The following is a 17,143-nucleotide window of genomic DNA, read 5'->3' as shown; positions in this document are numbered from 1 at the left end:
CTTGCGCCAACGGCTGCTCCTTACCCGTCGGCGGCGATTCGCTTTTTGCTGGAACCGTAATCGTCCCCGAGGTCGAGACGGTGGCGCTTGGACATGGTGGCAGCGAAGAGGGCGACGAGAGAGAGAGAGAGCGAGATCAACTAAAATGGCGGCAGGAAGGAAGGAGCAACCCCGAGGAGAAACTTGCCCCGCATAGAAAGCGGGGAAAAAAGGAAGCACTATGGTGCTACCCAATTAGAGTCCGTCTAGGAAACTGTTCCCTGCGCACCCTTGTTCCGTCATTCCGTCATGCCGATTCGTTCTTCTTCCAGTTTCTGTGCCTTACAACTTTTTTTTTTTTTAGCGCGAGACCGAAAAGGAGTTGAAAATGTTTTCATACCAACTCATTCCCGTCGGGGCAGTAACGTTTTCGTTGTTGTTGCTGCTGCTGCTGCTATGTGCCCTCAAGTCGCCTCCGATTCATGGGGACCCTATGAACAAGTAATCTTCAAAATGTCCCGCCTTCAGTGCCCTGATCAGCTCTTGCAGATAGAATTCCGTGGTCTCTCTTTTAGGAAGTCAGTCGATCTTGTATTTGTTACTCCTCTTTTCCTGCTCCCTTTCACTTTTCCAAACATTATTGTCTTTTCCAGAGAATCCTGCCTTCTCATGATGTGCCCAAAGTAGGGAAAGCCTCAATTTCAGCATTTTTGCCCCCAGAGATAGTTCAGGCATGATTTGCTCTAGGACTCGCTTCTTCCCATGTTTCTGGCAGTCCAGAGTATCTGCAAGGCTACCCTTCAGCACCACATTTCAAACAAATCATTTTTTTTCTTGTCAGATTTCTTTACCATCGACCTTTCACATCCATACCTGGTGATTGGAAATACAGTAGGCAGATCTTAGTCTTGGTCTCCAGTGACACATCCTTACACTTAATAATCTTTTCTAATTCCTTCATTGTGGCTTTTCCAAGTCTAGTTACGATTTATTGGCTTCAATCTCCATTTGGATCCATGAGACTTTCATTAATCAAGGTGTACAAAATCCTTATTTCAATCTCTTCAGTATCTGTTCTAAAGTTGTGTAGTTCTGTAGTCATGATCTTTCACCCTCTTAACATTCAACTGTAGTCTTACTTTGGTAGTTTCTCCTTTCACTTTCCCTAACAGTTTTTCATATCATTGCTGCTTTCTGCCAATAAAATGGTATCATCTGCATATCTTAAATTATTGATGTTTCTTCCAGCAATTTTCACTCATCCTCCTTCTGAATCTAGTCTGGCTTTCTGTATATGTTATGTATACAGGTTTAGTATATAAGCAGCAAAATACACCCTTGTCTGAGCCACTTTCCTGTAGGAAACCATTCTCTCTCTCCATATTCTACCCTAATGGTAGTTTCTTGTCCACAACACAAGTTACTCATCAGGACAATCAAGTGCTGAGGCACACCCATTTCTTACAGAACAACCCATAGTTTCTCATGATCTACACTTTGATGTAATCTATAAAGCATAAATTGATCTGAAATTTTTTGTTGTTCTCCAGTGTCCAGTTTGTATTTGAAATATGAATCCAGCTTGAACATCAGCCATTTCTCACTCCATATAAGATAAAAGCCTTTGTTGCAGCACTTTGAGCATCACTTTACTTACATGGGAAATCAAAGCAGTGGTCCTGTAGTTATTCATTGGCATCTCTCTTTTCTTAGGAATTAGAATGTATATTGATCATTTTCTGTTTGTAGGCCAATTGTTTTATTTTTCATATATGGTGGAATATTGTTGTTATGATTTTGACAGAATCAATCTCTGTGGCTGGAAGCAGTTCTATTGGTATTCCATCTACCCTGATGGCTTATTTCTTCCTCGTGCTTTTAGAGCAGCTCTCACTTTGCTTTCTAGAACTACCGGTTCTTCATCATAGGATTCCTGTTCAAAGGAGTCTGTCATCCTTTTATCCATTTAGTCACCTTCTCTTTATTTTCTCTCTATTTAACATTTTTGTGCAAAGATACTAGCAAAGAAAAAGCTATTCTCTCCCTGCAATCTATGCATCTTCAAATTCTTCCAAGGCTTATTTGTGAGGTAACTTGAAATGTATCTCAATCAAAACACATATGAATCATGTAGTACATAAAAATAATAATACATTTATCATATCATAAGCTTCTGCAGAATATAGGCCATTTCTTTTTTTCAAGACAGACCTTTTGAATTATGGGATGTAGTATTTTAGTTTTCCTCCTCTTTGTCTTTTTTGCAGTTTCCTTTAGCCTCTCTTCCCCCTTCTTCCTTGCCCTCTCAAACTTTTTCTTTAGACAAAAAGCATAATTTGCCTTTCATAATAATTGTGATCTGGCTGAAGAAATGTGCTTAAGAACTGCAGAGAGATTCTGAGACACACAGATACTTCAAATTAGTCTTTTAAGCAGTAAGCACATCTTGGGTATATTTGTGGACCAAGTAGACCCCTAAAGCAGAAGTACAGAGCCTTTATAAGCCCAGGTGTTGGAAGCCCCATTCTAACTAATTATGGGGGGGGGAACAGGGGCACTACACCATTGTATCACAGCATACAAACATATGCACTAGTGTTATCACTAGGAGCATATTATTATTCACATAGCAACATGCCCCAACACACAAGTCTTTCTAAATGCAGACAGATTAATCAGTTCCCCTTTTGCCATCCACTTTCATACATTGCTGCAATCTGTCTTTTTTATCTTAAGAAACTGGTTCTATGAGAAGGTAGCTTTTGTTGAACTTTCTATTGCCTATTACACTGTTCATCATCAGCTTTTACTGCAAAAATTCAATAATGTAACTAAGGATTATTGTACTGCCCTAACAGTTAGGAGATTTTTCCTGATATTCAGCTGAAATCTGGCTTCCGGTAACTTGAGCCCATTACAGTGGTGCCTTGACTTACAAACGTCCCTACTTATGACCATTTCGAGTTACGACCAGCTCCGGTCCCAAAATTTTGCTTCTTCCTCTGACCGGAGCTTCCATTTACGAACAGAAAAAAAAAACAGGGGAAAAGGAGGGAAATTCAAATTTCTAACTTTAGGTGGCGACGAGGCTGCTTTGTAGCTCTTTCAGCCCAACAGTTAAGAGAGTGTGCGTCCTCGTTCTAGGCTTTGGAACTGCCTCCTTCTGCTTCAGAGTGAGTGTGTGTGTGTTTGCAGGGCAGTAAGGTGCTGTTTTCTGCTTTTTAAAAACTGTTCTGGGTGTTTTTGCAGCATGGCTTTGAGCTGGGGGGTAGTGTTTCTGTGCTGTGATGGGTCCTAGGGTGTGACCTCTCTTTTGTTTTAAAATGTGTGAGTTTAATATGTGACTCCAAAGTCTTTTTGTTTTAAAATGAGAACATTTTCTGCAAGGGTCTGTGGCGGCTGGCATGCTGTAAAATGGAGTTTTGACTCCAAAGTCTTTTTGTTTTAAAATCAGAACATTTTCTGTGTGGGGCTGCCGTGGCTGGCATGGTGTAAAATGGGGTTTAGACTCCAAAGTCTTTTTATTTTAAAATGTGTTTGGTTTTTAAATGTGTTTTGTTTAAAAAATGCTTGGTTTGGTTTAAAATGTGTTTTGTTTAAAAGGTGCAGGTTTGGTTTAAAATGTGCTTGGTTTTAAAAGTGTTTGGTTTAAAAGGTGTTTTAGATTCCAAACTGCCTCCCCCGAATTGTCTTCTATCTATCTATCTATCTATCTATCTATCTATCTATCTATCTATCTATCTATCTATCTATCTATCTATCTATCTATCTATCTATCTATCTATCTATCTATCTATCTGTCTGTCTGTCTGTCTGTCTGTCTGTCTGTCTGTCTGTCTGTCTGTCTGTCTGTCTGTCTGTCTGTCTGTCTGTCTGTCTGTCTGTCTGTCTGTCTTTTTTGTGCTTAACAGCACAAACCTTTGTCTGAGGAGTCTGTGTGCCCCAGTGATGACCTTCTTTCTTTCCTCTTTTTCCCATTGTTGCCTCCCTCCCTCCTTTCCTGCCCTTTTTTAACCTAAGTCGTATTAGTTTAGAAGAAGAAAAATTCTCCCCCTAGTGGGAGAGGACAGATTAGCCACGTTTACATTTGTTCCTATGGGAATGAATGCTTCGACTTGAAACTGGCACCTCTACATACAACCAACAAACAGCCAGAATGGATTAATCGGGTTTCACTGCATTTCAATGGGAAATGCTGATTCGACTTACAACCATTTTCTGGAACAAATTATGGTCGCAAGTCAAGGCACCACTGTATTATGTGTCCTGCACTCTGGGATAATCGAGAACAGATCCCGCCTCTCTGTATGACAGTCTTTCAAGTATTTGAAAAGAGCAATCATATCTCTCCTAAGTCTTCCTTTCTCAAAGCTAAACATGCCAGTTTCTTTCAATCTATCCTCATAGAGCATGGTTCGCAGTCCCCTGATCACCCTCTGGACTTGTTTCACTTTGTTGGCATCCTTTTTAAAGTGTAGTATCCAGAACTGGCCACAGGACTCTAGATGAGGCCTAACAAGGACTTTATGGGATTTAGAGATTATACATATGTTAATGCATCCTAAAATAGCATTTGCCTTTTTTGCAGTCATATTGTACTACTGGCTCATATTCAGCTTCTGATCTTCAACAATTCCAAGATTCTTCTCGCTCGTAGTATTACTGAGGCAATTATCCTCTATCTTGTAATTGTGCATTTTTTCCCACCACCCCAGGTGTAGAACTTTGGATGTATTCCTGTTAAATTTCAGCCCACTGCTCAAGCCAGTCAAGATCTTTTTGAATTTTGTTCATTTCTTCCAAGGTATTAACTATTTCACCCAGTTTTGTGTAATCTACAAATTTGGTAGTATTCCCTGAACCCTATTGCAGCAAACAGCCCTGCCCTCACATGTCCGTCACAGCTGAGCAGTGGAGAAGGAGCCAATGAGTGGATGGAAGGCGGTGCCAAGGGGGGAGGCGGCTGGATATAAAGGCTGGTGTATGGAGCGTGAGGAGAGATTCTGTGAGTGAGAGACAGTGTGAAACTTAAAAGTTATCTTAGAGTGAGTTAGAGATCTGTATGAACTCTGAATGGAACAGAGTGTTAGTATAAGTTTAAAGTTAGAGTAGGACTGATACAAATACAAGTGATTAGCAACCAGTGATTTGCTTATTGAATATTAATCATATGTCAACTTCCCTGATATAATAAATTATTTAAGTTTTCAAAACACATGTCTCCTTGATTGAATGGTATTGAGATAGCAATACCTGGTGGCAGCGAAGAAAGAAGAAGGGCGAGAACCTTGTGAAGACCTGAGGAGATAGAGGCTTCAGAGGGGATCACCACATAAGTGGTGGCAGCGGTGGGATCTGATTTGATCCAGTAACGCCTAGAAACAGAAAGGTTCCCAGAGCATAAAAATATATTTTAGTCAGGAAATCTGAGTGGAAGGAGTGGGTAACTTCCTAGGGATTTTCAAAGGGATAAGGCTTAGTGGGAAGGCTCCTAAGCTCAGATTGGGGGGCTAAGATAGGGACAGGCTCTGAGGAAACCATTTCTGGAAGGAGTTTATGTCAAGCAGAAACTGGGACCAGTTGGCTAGCTTGTCCTGAGCTCAAAGGATAGAGTTCTGAGGGGACAAAGTGGAGGCCAAGGGCAGAGAAGCTGAGGTGACTCAAATCAGCAAAAACTAGAAAGAGTTAAAGCTGATATTTCTGTTTATTTGGTGCCTAGAAGCACTGAGAGACACTTTGTCTCAGGAAGAAGACCTGGCTGGGAGCCAGAGGCCTAAATACAGTATCTTAACAGTGGATGGTTGCTGGAGGAAGCAACTTTATTACAGACTCTAATTCACAGAAAAAAAGGAGGGAAAAAGTGTACGTTTTAAATTTGAGGTTTCTAAATTGGAGTACAAGCCTAAATAACTAAACATGCCTTCCACATGGGGGAAAAGGCAGCAGAGGAGCCTACTGAGATGGCAGTTGGCTCAGATCAGGAGGGGGAAGGAAATCTGGGAGGAATTACCTCAGAGGGTAAAATGGAGACCTCAACGGGGAAAGATCTCCTAACATTTCAAAAATTCCTAAAATGGAAGTTACAAATGGAATTGAAATTGGATGCAATGGTGATCTTTGATGGGCAGGAGGCCAGTCAACTGTCCTTTGAGCAGAAAGAAAGGCCATTAGAGTTGGAAAAGTGGAAAGTGGAACAGAAATCTGAGTATAGGCAGATGGAGCTATACCTTAAGAAGAAGTGGAAAATAGATGATGGACTGAGGAAAATGTTTTACAGCCCAAAGCTGAAGCGGAAAAGTGTAATGATTCTGAAAGAAAGATAAGGCTCAAAGATGTTCAGAAACCAGGAGAGGTCGCAGATTTAATTTCACGCATTCAAAACCCGAACTTTTCTGAGGTAAAAGTAGGGAGAAAAACCTAGGAAGACAGCAAAAAGGAGCCCAAGGGTCACTTCAAGAACTAGCAGGCAAGTGGCGGCCATTTTGTAGGCAAGCCCACAGAACAGGGCCAGCCAAAATACAAGCACTGGGAAGTGAAGGGAGATAAGACCCTTAGCTCAGAACAGAGAAATTCCCAATTGAAAGACCATTTGATTTCTTCAATGTGCAAAAGCCAGAGAAGGGGGTCAAAAGGTTGATTTACCCAAGCCTAAGTCAGTGTATTGCCTTCAGCCTAACAGAGTTACCTCGGAGAATGGCGAAACAGTAACTCATAAGTGCAGCTAGGGCAGAGGGTCAGGAAAGACGAGCTGAACAGCTGCCTGTAGCTGAGATTGTCCATTGCTCTTTAATAGAGGCCAACCAGGAACTTTTTAAAAGTTCTGGGGACAGTATTTTCATAAATGAGACCAAATGTATGGCTTTGAAAGACTTTTGCTCTCAAGTCACTTTAGGCCATCCAGACATAATTCCCCCAGAGAAAATATTGAAAGGTGAAAGCCTGACAGCTAAAGGCATAGGTGCAGAACTGATTACTATGCCAGTGGCTGAGGTACCTATTAGCTATCGAGGGTGGAAAGGATTATGGAGGATAGGTGTGGCTGATCGATTGCCTGCACGTTGTTTAATTGGGATCTCACTGAGCATGTCAAAAGTGTTTTAGTGCAGTCTCATGCCCAGCAGGAAGAAAGAGGCAAAGCAGAGGATAAGGGCAACATTTATACAGAGCTGGTGGGAGGATCCTGCAGATGAATTATTACCAATTAAGGATCCCCTAGAAAGTACTTTTGAAAGGGAACAGAAAGCAGATCCCATGTTGGATTAAGGGTTAAAGAGCTATTTATTTATTTATTTATTTATTTATTTATTTATTTATTTATTTATTTATTTATTTATTTATTTATTTATTTATTTATTTATTTGCCACCCACTCTACCCAAAGGTCTCTGGGCGGCTTACAACAATTAAAATTCAATTAAAATACAATAAAAGATAAAATGATTAAAATGTAATTAAAATTGCCATCAGGACCCACAGTTGATGTTATTTCAATTAAAAGCCTTCTGGAACAGGAAGGTTTTGACCTGGCGCCGAAATGTCATCAACATCAGTGCCAGATGAATTTCAGTCGGGAGGGCATTCCATAGTCTGGGGGCAGGTGCCGAAAAGGCCCTTTGTCTACAAGCCATCCCTCTTACCTCCTTGAGGGACAGCTCTTTCAAAAGGGCCCCCTGGCTAGATCTTAACTGCCGGGTAGGCTCATATGGAAGGAGGCGGTCCTTCAGGTATCCAGGGTCCAAGCCGTTTATTCTGCCTGGCATGGGGTACTATGCAGCTTGACTTGGTTAGGGGGAAGCTACGGTTTCTTAATCTATTGCAGGCAACAAAATATCCTTAATTGTCTCAGTGTTTTGCATAATACATTTTACCAATTATTTTTTATTCATAATGAGAGGTTAAGGATGACTCTGTATAACCGCATTCTATAGGCAAAATATATATGGAGATGAGATCGTCTTCTATATACCTTCTTCAAATAACTGTGAATGGAATCAGAAGGGTTTTCTTTCTTTACATCCAAGCAGTTTCCACTTTTGTGGTAGCAAGTTACACTGTGCAGTACTGATTGTTACGTATTGTCAGAAGCCATCTTTTTCTTTCTCATCACATATTAAATACTAATATACATCTAAATGTTTGGATATTTTTACATGCACCAACATGTCTGTTAGCTGAATTTCCACAGTGCAGCACCTACTTCTTTTGCAGGCATTCACTAGAGACTTATTAGTGTTTTGCTGCATTTGCATCCCTTTTTTCAAAGACAGGATTGCTTGAGTCCACTGTTTGCATAATAGATCTCCAGTCTGAAAGACAGTTACTTTTTAGCTTTTTTCATGGTGGCTGGGAATCATGGGAGTTGTAGTCCAATAAAGATGGGGGTAACAGGTTGGACAAGGCTAGTATAGTCCAGGTTTTCACCTGTCTCGCTCATTCTTAGTCTGTCTCAAAGTGCAATCTTTGTCTAACTCAGAATGCCTCCGTTATTATTTTTCTAATGTGGACAATTTTATTACAGCATCCTTCATTGGTGAGAAAGATAATCCTGTCCTTTTTCTTCTACATAAATTGTCAGCTGTTTCCTAGTGATTGCAGGGCATTTACTTAACACAGATACTTGGCAATTTTGCCAGTACTATTCAGGCAAACTCTGAGGGTAGGCTCCCTCTGGCACCCAGATCTCAACTGACTATAATATGTAAGGCAATTCAATGAAGAAGAAAGAAATGGGATGATTTTCTTTTTGGCACAATTTCCCTTTTATTACAACTTTATTGCCTGTTTATTTGCACAGTTACCATTATATTGCATATTCTATTCAAGCCCTGCAAGGGCACTTAATGATTAGAAGTGGTGGCAAAAAGGCAAGTCCATACTAGGAGAGCTATACTGTAGTAGTGCGCCCCAAAGCAGAGATATCAAGCCCTCTACTCCCTGGCTTCTAAATTGTCAGGTAACAATTTAGGAGGCATAGACTCAGCCCAGGAATGCAGGGCTGATGCTATGTCCCAGCTGAGTCTTATATTTCACCACTATGGAAGCATGCCGCAATCCCCTACCCTTCATTCTCCCCAGTGGTCACCCATGGTTTAGGGGGGATGCAGTGTTTATTAAGCATTCAAGGAACTCTTCAACCCCACTACATTAATTCCTCTGGCAAGCTAAAAATTATATTTCATTAGAATGGCTTTTTATTGATTTCTTTGAAATACATTGTCATACTACAATAGTACCAAATACATGACCTGATTAGAAACACCTGGTGGGTTAATTAAGCCTGAAGTGCTGGAGGCAGGACTATATTTTTGTGGTCACGACAAGGTGAATGATTAGCAGCACTGAAAATAACAAAATTGTACTTACCAGAAACTCGAACTGAGTGCTAGAATGAGGTCTAATGCTGTATTTGGCTTGTCTGTGACTCTGGGAACAAAGTAATTTCTAGAAACTATTTATTCAGACAGGTAGCCTGTGGAGCAAAATGAACCAAAAACTGATGATACTTTGAGGACTAATCAGTTTTCTTCATATAAACAGTTATAAATAACAGTCTGTTCCTTCAGATTTGTTTACAACTGAAGAAGTGAACTGCAGTCACTGAAAGCTTATGCCAAATAAAACTTCTTAGTCCTTCAAGTACAGTGGTGCCTCGCTTAACGAGCGCACCGTTTAACGATGAATCCGTATAGTGACGTGTTTTTTGCGATCGCTAATGTGATTGCATTGCAATGTTTTAGGTGGCAAAACATTGCATTGCGATGATCGGTGTTTCACTTACTGATCTTCGCATTGCGATGTTTAGAAAACAGCTGATCGGCGGTTCCAAAATGGCCCCCGGATCAACAAAATGGCCGCCTGCAGCGTTTTTGCGCCGATTCCTCACCGAGGCAGCGAAAATGGCGGCCCTATGGTGGATTCCCGCTTAGCGGTGAGTTTTCTCCCAATAGGAACGCATTAAACAGAGTTTAATGCGTTCCTATGGGTTCCCCCCGCATAGTGACGAATCTGGATAGCAACGTTAATCCTCGAACGGATTAACGTCGCTATGTAGGCCACCACTGTACTTTTCATCATTTTTCTTGTTTATTCAAATGTCAACAAATAAAGCTTGAAATGTCTACCATTATTGTGAACTTGCCACAGTACACCTGCTTTTCATGGAACCTATTAATTCTAGGAGATTCCTTGAGGTGTTTTCTAGAGTAAGTTCAGTCAGTGGGCAATTGGCTCAATTTCTTAGCTTCCTCATTCTATATGAACCAATTCAACATTTCTGTTAGTACCTATTTAGTACTCAAGGCCAAGTGACTGGAGAGGGTGCTGCCCAATTCTGCAGTAGTTCATTCACTCACCTGAGCTGCCGGCAGGGCTGTAGTAATGTTAGCCAGCTGTAGCTCAGCTTCTCTCTGCTCCTTTTTTCCCCATCCCAGGTCTCAGAAGACTTTGCTTTAGCAGGTAGATAAACTGCTTGCAATATGGGGAGGGGATTCTCTTTCGAAAATACATTTCTTACTTGAAAAGACATCATTTGCTGAAAAGTTGCCTTGCAGCTGTGTGGGAGGAGTACGCGAAGAGCTTCTCTGGACAGTCTGTGAGCCATGCTGGACAAGTACAATGCTTAGTTAATTAGTCATTACATTAATTACAAAGCATTTAAAGTAGTTGCCCAATCCTGACACTTGACAGGGCAGTTTCTTAAAGAGATGTTACAGGCCTACAATAAGAAATTCGTTTGGGATATGCAGTTCCTCACAAGCCATGTGGAGATGATACACACATGATAGAAGTGGATCCTTGTTTTCAGTGGCAGAAGTGAGGAAATAAATCAAAAATTAACCAGAGTTCAAAATAGAGAGACATGGGAAGGAATACGAATAATCAAAAAAGAAAAAAAAAACTTGATAAATCAAAATCAAAATAAAGCAACAGTCCAGTACGATCCTATCCACTTCTTCAACACATCTTAACAATTTTATCCTCTTTATATCCCACTCATCCTTTAAGGCACTCCAAATGGTACATATAGGGGGCAGGTTTGCATTTTATCTTTATAACACAGCATATTATTAGATCAGGCCAGGGAGATGATGACTTGCCCAAGGCCAGCTGCTCCAACTCTTCTGGCTGTACAATGGAGGAAAGGAGGCAGGCAGGAATGGAACAGACTGGGAATCCTGTGAGAGCCTGTGGCCAGCCACCACTGCCAACATATACTACATAAGTGAACAGCTTTCCTGAGTTGAAATGAATTGCAAACAAGGTCAGGGAGGGGATGTTGTGGGGACAGTTTAAACCCAGGTCACATTGCTGTAAATCCAAAATACTATCCACTACATCACAATATGAAAAGAATGTACAGTAGACTGAATCAGGATTGTGTAAGTCACATAAAGAACATTACATATATAGTAAGGTGATGTGTGAAGAATTGCTTCCCGTCTATGTGCTAGGGGCCCCAGGAGGCCATATGGTCCTCACTGAGAATGGCTGCACTACAACATGCTAATTATTCATTCACTTCTTTGTTCTGTCTGTGCTTTAGAATGTACAATTAGCTGAGGGATTTCCCTCCATTATTGTGAGAATAATAGAAAATAACTAATGAAGGCTGTTCTCCTTCTTAAGCACTGGGGCACAAAAATAAGATGGTATGTCAATGGCTACTTAGCTGCTGAGCAACCTTACCTTTGCTGTGAAGGTCAGTGTGAGATGTAAGTGCTCAGCTTCAGCGCTTTTGAAAGCTCAGACCCTGTTGGCACAAACATTTAATACTTTCTCCAGTCTCTTATAGTGTAGCTCCCAATAGAGAATTGCCTGTGTAGAAATAAATTGACTTTTTTGTTGCTTGCAATTACAAACCACAAAGCTCAAGCACCAGACACACACTCAGTGGGGCAGGATTGGCTTTCTGCAGCCTCTCCTATTAAGAGCTTCCTTTGCAAGTCTGACAATGTTCAGTGTGGTATCATTCTTTGGATTTAATAGTATATAAATCTTCTTTAACAGTGTTATGGGCAAAGCTGTTCTGCGTTTCAAATTTCATTTGCTAGCTTTGGCTTGACTACCAAGAACAGGAGCTAACTAATGTCTAAGCATGCAGATCACACCTACATGCCATAGTGGAAGACGGGTCTAATGGCAAGAAATTAGCCCAGGAAAAGGAGGAAGAGGATGCATCTTTCAATTTCAGAAAAAGAAAAAGAGGCACTACAAGAGTATGTGGTTGCTTTGGAAGGAGTGATGCTCCAACAACGCTATGACTGCTGAGTTTAGTTAGATTGTGTTTTTTTTTATTTTACCATCTCTGCTGCCAAGCTTTAAAAGCAGTCACAGAGGCAGACATTTAAGAAGGAATACTTCCTAAGACATATACAGTATTTGGGTCAGTTAGAATTTCTACAAATTTCTGCTTGTCAGAAGCAGGGCTCATGAAGCTTGGAGGGCCTGGATGTTCATTTTACAAACCCTGGATCCACCACAGCGCATTACCCCTCCTGTTGTAACTGGAAATGGCCAGAAGTACACCTCCAGGTTTTTTGGAGGAGCTCCCAACCCCTTTGACGGGTGCACCTAGGTATGCTTCCTAGAGCATAATTCTCTATATTTAAACACATGCACACATCCATGTACTTGCAGTGTTTTCATGGTGCAAAAAAGGTTAGAGGTAACATGCATTCTATCGGCTCTGTGATTTCCATATATCTGTTAAAAGCTTAGAAGCAGGGATTCCCACCCAAAGCAATTCTACTTTTATCCTTATGTTTGGCCTGCACCTCACCGTCTTTTTAGTCTGGCCAAGTCAATATCAGCTGAAAAAGAATTAGCTGTCTTTCCCCCTAAAGCAAGGTAAATAGCAGTTTTGGAAGGCAGGGGGGCGTTAAGTCATGTAAAAGCCATGAAGGGAAAGGTGAAGCACAGCTTCTCTTAGGACCATTGCCTTTATTCAGTTTTGGCTCTCTTTTACTTTTAAACAAACAAATCTGAACATGAATCTCTTGCGTTGTATCTGCTTCAGACCAAGGTGTGCACTTTGAGGAGCCAGGCACATCTAGGCTGTTTCCTTGAACTGCCAAGTTTCATCCTTTTTGTCCTACAAACTATCAGTATATTCTCTCTTTTCTCACCATGATCACTATCCCTCCTCCCCGTTCAGCTTTGTTTTCAGGATCTATTCCTTGCATCTCAAAATCTGAAGCTCGGTGTATGATAAGCCTACAGACATTTGGGCTTTCTGAGATGTCTCCCTAGAACTAGCAAAACCCATGCTAGTCATCACTTGGGAGAAACGACAAGTTTGACTTGACAAGTAGCAATAGCAGATGCAGTTGCTGTGTCCACAGCTCTTCTGAAAGGGGTTCAGCTTGATACAGCCTTCAGCATTCATTAAATGTTATAAACTGGTCATCAGGGTGAAGCTTGATGCTACATTTTGGCAGAGGAGTGATCTCTTCCCTCTTGGTGTGACATCCCACCAGCTGGTAAATGAGCTTGTCAGTCACCCAGATGTGTGATTCACAGAGACCACAAAGGAGGAGGACAGGTTGTTTACCTGTCACTGTAGTTCTTTGAGTGGTCAGCTGTGAATTCACACAACTCGCTCATCCTCCTTTGCATCTGCTATGCAACTCCTGCTTTTCTCTATAAGTGGTGAACTGTGGGAACTGAGGGTTAGCTGCAGGGTGGGAAGCAGGCACCGTGGAGAGAGCATGCCAGTGCTTTCTGTAGGCTCTAGAAGGTTCTGATATTGTCTGTGCAAATGCGAAAGTAACCCGTATGTATAAATTCACAGATGATCACTCAAGGAACTACATTACAAGTCAGAACTTGTCCTTTTACAGAGGAATATGAAAGGCAGAGAGGGATAGCACTGTGTGAGCCCTTGGGGAGATAAATCCCATGCTATATTCCTCCAGCAACCACAGCATGTCAGTTCAGTAAAATTGTTGAGTGGAGTTGTGCTGTGCTCCCCTGTTGCCACTGTCCTTGGGCAAGCCGGTAATTGAGAGAGAGTGCATCTCCCTTGTCAGCTTCTGCTTGTTTAAGGCAAGCAGCAAGGAAATCAAGAGAAACTCCAAATTCCCTCATGCCTTTCTCTCAAGTTGTGTCCTATTTAATTAATTGACTAGAACTTGTTGCAACAGAGAGTCCTTTTCTTGCTGTTGTTTACAACTAACAATTACAGGAAGAAAAAGACACAAAAGTGTGACTCTGACAAGTGTGGAAACCCTCATACACCTAGGCAGATTTCCTTAAAAGAAGGTAATTGCTGCTTATTCTTTTTTAGTTATTTTAGCATCTGCCCTGCCTGGTATGGCTATAATTCCTGGAAACAGCTGCAAGTACACTATAAATATGCATGTCTGTTACGTTTTCTTACCTTCACTATCTCAGCTGATTCCTTCTCAAAAGCAGCACCCAAAATAATAAAAGGAATTCTCAAATTGTCAAAGAACCTAGTGAAGTGACAATCCTGCTGTGAAGGAATGCCATTTCTGAATTCTCTGTTGTACTCCCATTCAAAAATTACACCAAACAAATGAAAAGAAATGAAAACCTAGAGCATCCTCCTATCACTGCTCACTTAATGGATGGCTTCATTGTGCCACAATACTCCTTCTTAATGCTAACTTTCCCAACTGTGCCCTGAATTAAACATAAAAAGGTTATACTTTTGTCTAGCTGTGAGGGTTCAACTTTAGGCTCCTTTCTTCTTTTAAATAAATTGGGAGATTTTTGTAATTTAGAAACAGGTGTGTTGTTTATTGGTGTGTTCAACAAATAACTGGTATCAACAAAGTTATTCCAATGCTTTTCTCCTTCTGACAATGGGTCAGTCAGAGGCTTCCATTCTTCATTTAAGAACGGGTTCCTTTCAGCCGAGTTCCACAACCGGCCAGTCTATAGATAAGTTCGGATTTATCGCTGGTCCTGCTTCGCCTTCCAGCAGGGGCATGGTGTCGTCGTCCCAGCTATCCATCCAACACGGAGCATCCAATGGGTGTGTGGGTCTTCCAAGGTTCTCTCTGTATCACTTCTTCCTCATTTCACTCACCTTCCATTCTAGTCTTTCTCTCCTTTCTCTTTCTACTTCCTCTTTTTCCTCTCTTAACTTTTTCCTCCACTCCCTGACTTCTGCTTCTCCCCAGTGAGAGGGTCTCGGTGGGATTTCTTTCCTTTTCCAGTAGTCCGCCTCAGCCTTTCCCATGCTCCAGTCCAGGGGTCCTCCATCCAGACCCTCTCCCAACCTGGTGGTAGCTGTTCCTCCTTCAATGTATTCGCGAAGGCTTTCACGGCCGGGATCTAATAGTTGTTGTGGATTTTTTGGGCTCTTTGGCCGTGTTCTGAAGGTTGTTCTTCCTAACGTTTCACCAGTGCTGACCTCTGAAGATGCTGGCCACAGAGACTGGTGAAACGTTAGGACGAACAACCTTCAGTACACAACCAAAGAGCCCGAAAAACCCACAACAACCATTGTTCCTCCTTCCTTTTTATATCTACCATTCCCGCCTCTATCTCCACCCTCTTCTTCCGCTCTATTCCCACTGTTTTTCCCTGAGTTCCTTCAACTGTTAACTTTTAAAATTCTCCCTCTATTTCCCATGCATCTGTCCCTCGCTGTTCTGTTCTCTTTGCAGGTGAGACTGGCAGGGTCTGTATCTCTTTTTCGCCTGTAAGGGGGAGGGACGGCACTCCAGCGAGAGGACTACCACTCTCGCCCCCTGTCTCACACTAGCGTACCACAAAAAGACCAGAGGAAAAAAAACAGCAATGGCTGAATATATGTACCAGGGTACTTTTTCCAATGAAAAGGAACCCATGATACTTCCCAGTACTGTGACCTGTTGCTATTTGAAACTTGGTAGCAAAGTTCAAGCCTTAGTGCTAAAGACGGAATAGCAAGTCAACTGCAAACAGAGGTGGGAGGAGGATGGGCATAAGTGCTTGCCTTCTCCAAGCAGCTGGTGGTTGTGCTAGTGGTAGGGGGGGTCTGTTTATTGTGTAGGGAATGGATCTAGTCCTTTGATGTCTAGATGAATGGAGAGAAGGGCAACCATCTGTTTACATGTTATTGTTCAAATTAGGTACTTTGGCAGAAGTAGGGGGCAATCAAACCAGGGTTAACAGTTCAGAAGAAAACACTATGATGCAAGGATGAAATTAATTTGAAAGTTCACCAGTGTTGGCTCTTACACAAAGCAAGTAATAAGGGGAGGGGGGAATTTGCCCTATACAATTTGTTCACCTATGATGGTTCCTCTTTTGTAAAGCATGTGGTTGAGATGAATGACAGATGTCTCTTTTCTAAATTAAAACTACCTAAAAAGTAGGGTGAGTGTAAAGAAATTGAATACTGTAGTTAAAACTCCCATAAAGCTGGATTGAAATCAATGGGCACTAGACTCAGGACAGACTGTCTCTTGTTTTCCCAGCTCTTATTCCATCTTTTTAAAATGACCTCAAAAGACCTGTTAAGAAGGAAAGCTAGGATACTGTAGTTACAAAGTGTCTCTGCTGGCATGATAAAATCTTCCTTCTGAACTGCTCTAGATTGGCAAGTGCCTCTGACTTCAAGTAGTTTTAACAATAGCAATTGTTGTTTTAACATAAAATTGCAAGTAACAGAATGGCTGATGTTGTGCTAATCACTTCCCTTTCAGACTCTGTATTCTGCGTCTGTAATATATGAATATGGATTAGTTGCCTTTGACCAAATACGGTAGTTGTGTAGCTGTGCTGGCCTATTTAGTGTTTTGTATTAGAATCCCTGATACTCAGCAATTCTAATATCAAATTAGTACTTGTCTGCATTGGCCATCCCAGATATACAGTGTAGCTCTTGGGCTGTAATAAGGAACTGGCTTCACCTGTAAGATTTAGTTTTCCCTCTGGCACTGGTTGGCAGACCTCAGGGTTTTGGCAATGAAATGAACATTCAGACCATCCACATCTGAAATCTACTCACTGTAGCAGAAAGCCACAGCAGAATTGCTTAATTGGTGTTAAGTGGAATAGGGCAGCGGCTCTTAATCTTTCCATTACCATGAACCCCATTAAATACCTTTTCTTGCCATGGACCATCAAGACTTAACTCAAGACTTAAAACTCTAAAGTGCATCAAATATTTATTTAAAGTTTCTCATCGACAGATATTCTTTGCTATAACA

At 41.4% G+C, this 17,143-nt stretch overlaps 1 protein-coding gene across 2 annotated transcripts in view; it reads right to left on the bottom strand.

The window, feature by feature from the left end:
- DHX15 (DEAH-box helicase 15) overlaps positions 1-17,143 on the bottom strand; it is a 382,063-nt gene that overhangs the window by 74,011 nt on the left and 290,909 nt on the right. The window contains exon 2 of one of the 2 annotated variants that reach the window (XM_078394048.1): positions 25-106. In XM_078394048.1, the coding sequence (XP_078250174.1) occupies positions 25-95 (71 nt within the window). In that variant the 5' untranslated portion in view covers positions 96-106. Of the gene's footprint in view, positions 1-24; positions 223-17,143 lie in introns of those variants that run through there. The other variant, XM_020780429.3, reaches the window with a different exon arrangement.

This window comes from Pogona vitticeps, chromosome 5 (assembly GCF_051106095.1).
Source record: "Pogona vitticeps strain Pit_001003342236 chromosome 5, PviZW2.1, whole genome shotgun sequence".
NCBI lineage: Eukaryota > Metazoa > Chordata > Lepidosauria > Squamata > Agamidae > Pogona > Pogona vitticeps.
Note: the sequence above shows the minus strand (reverse complement) of the source record. Positions and strands in the feature narration are given on the sequence as shown.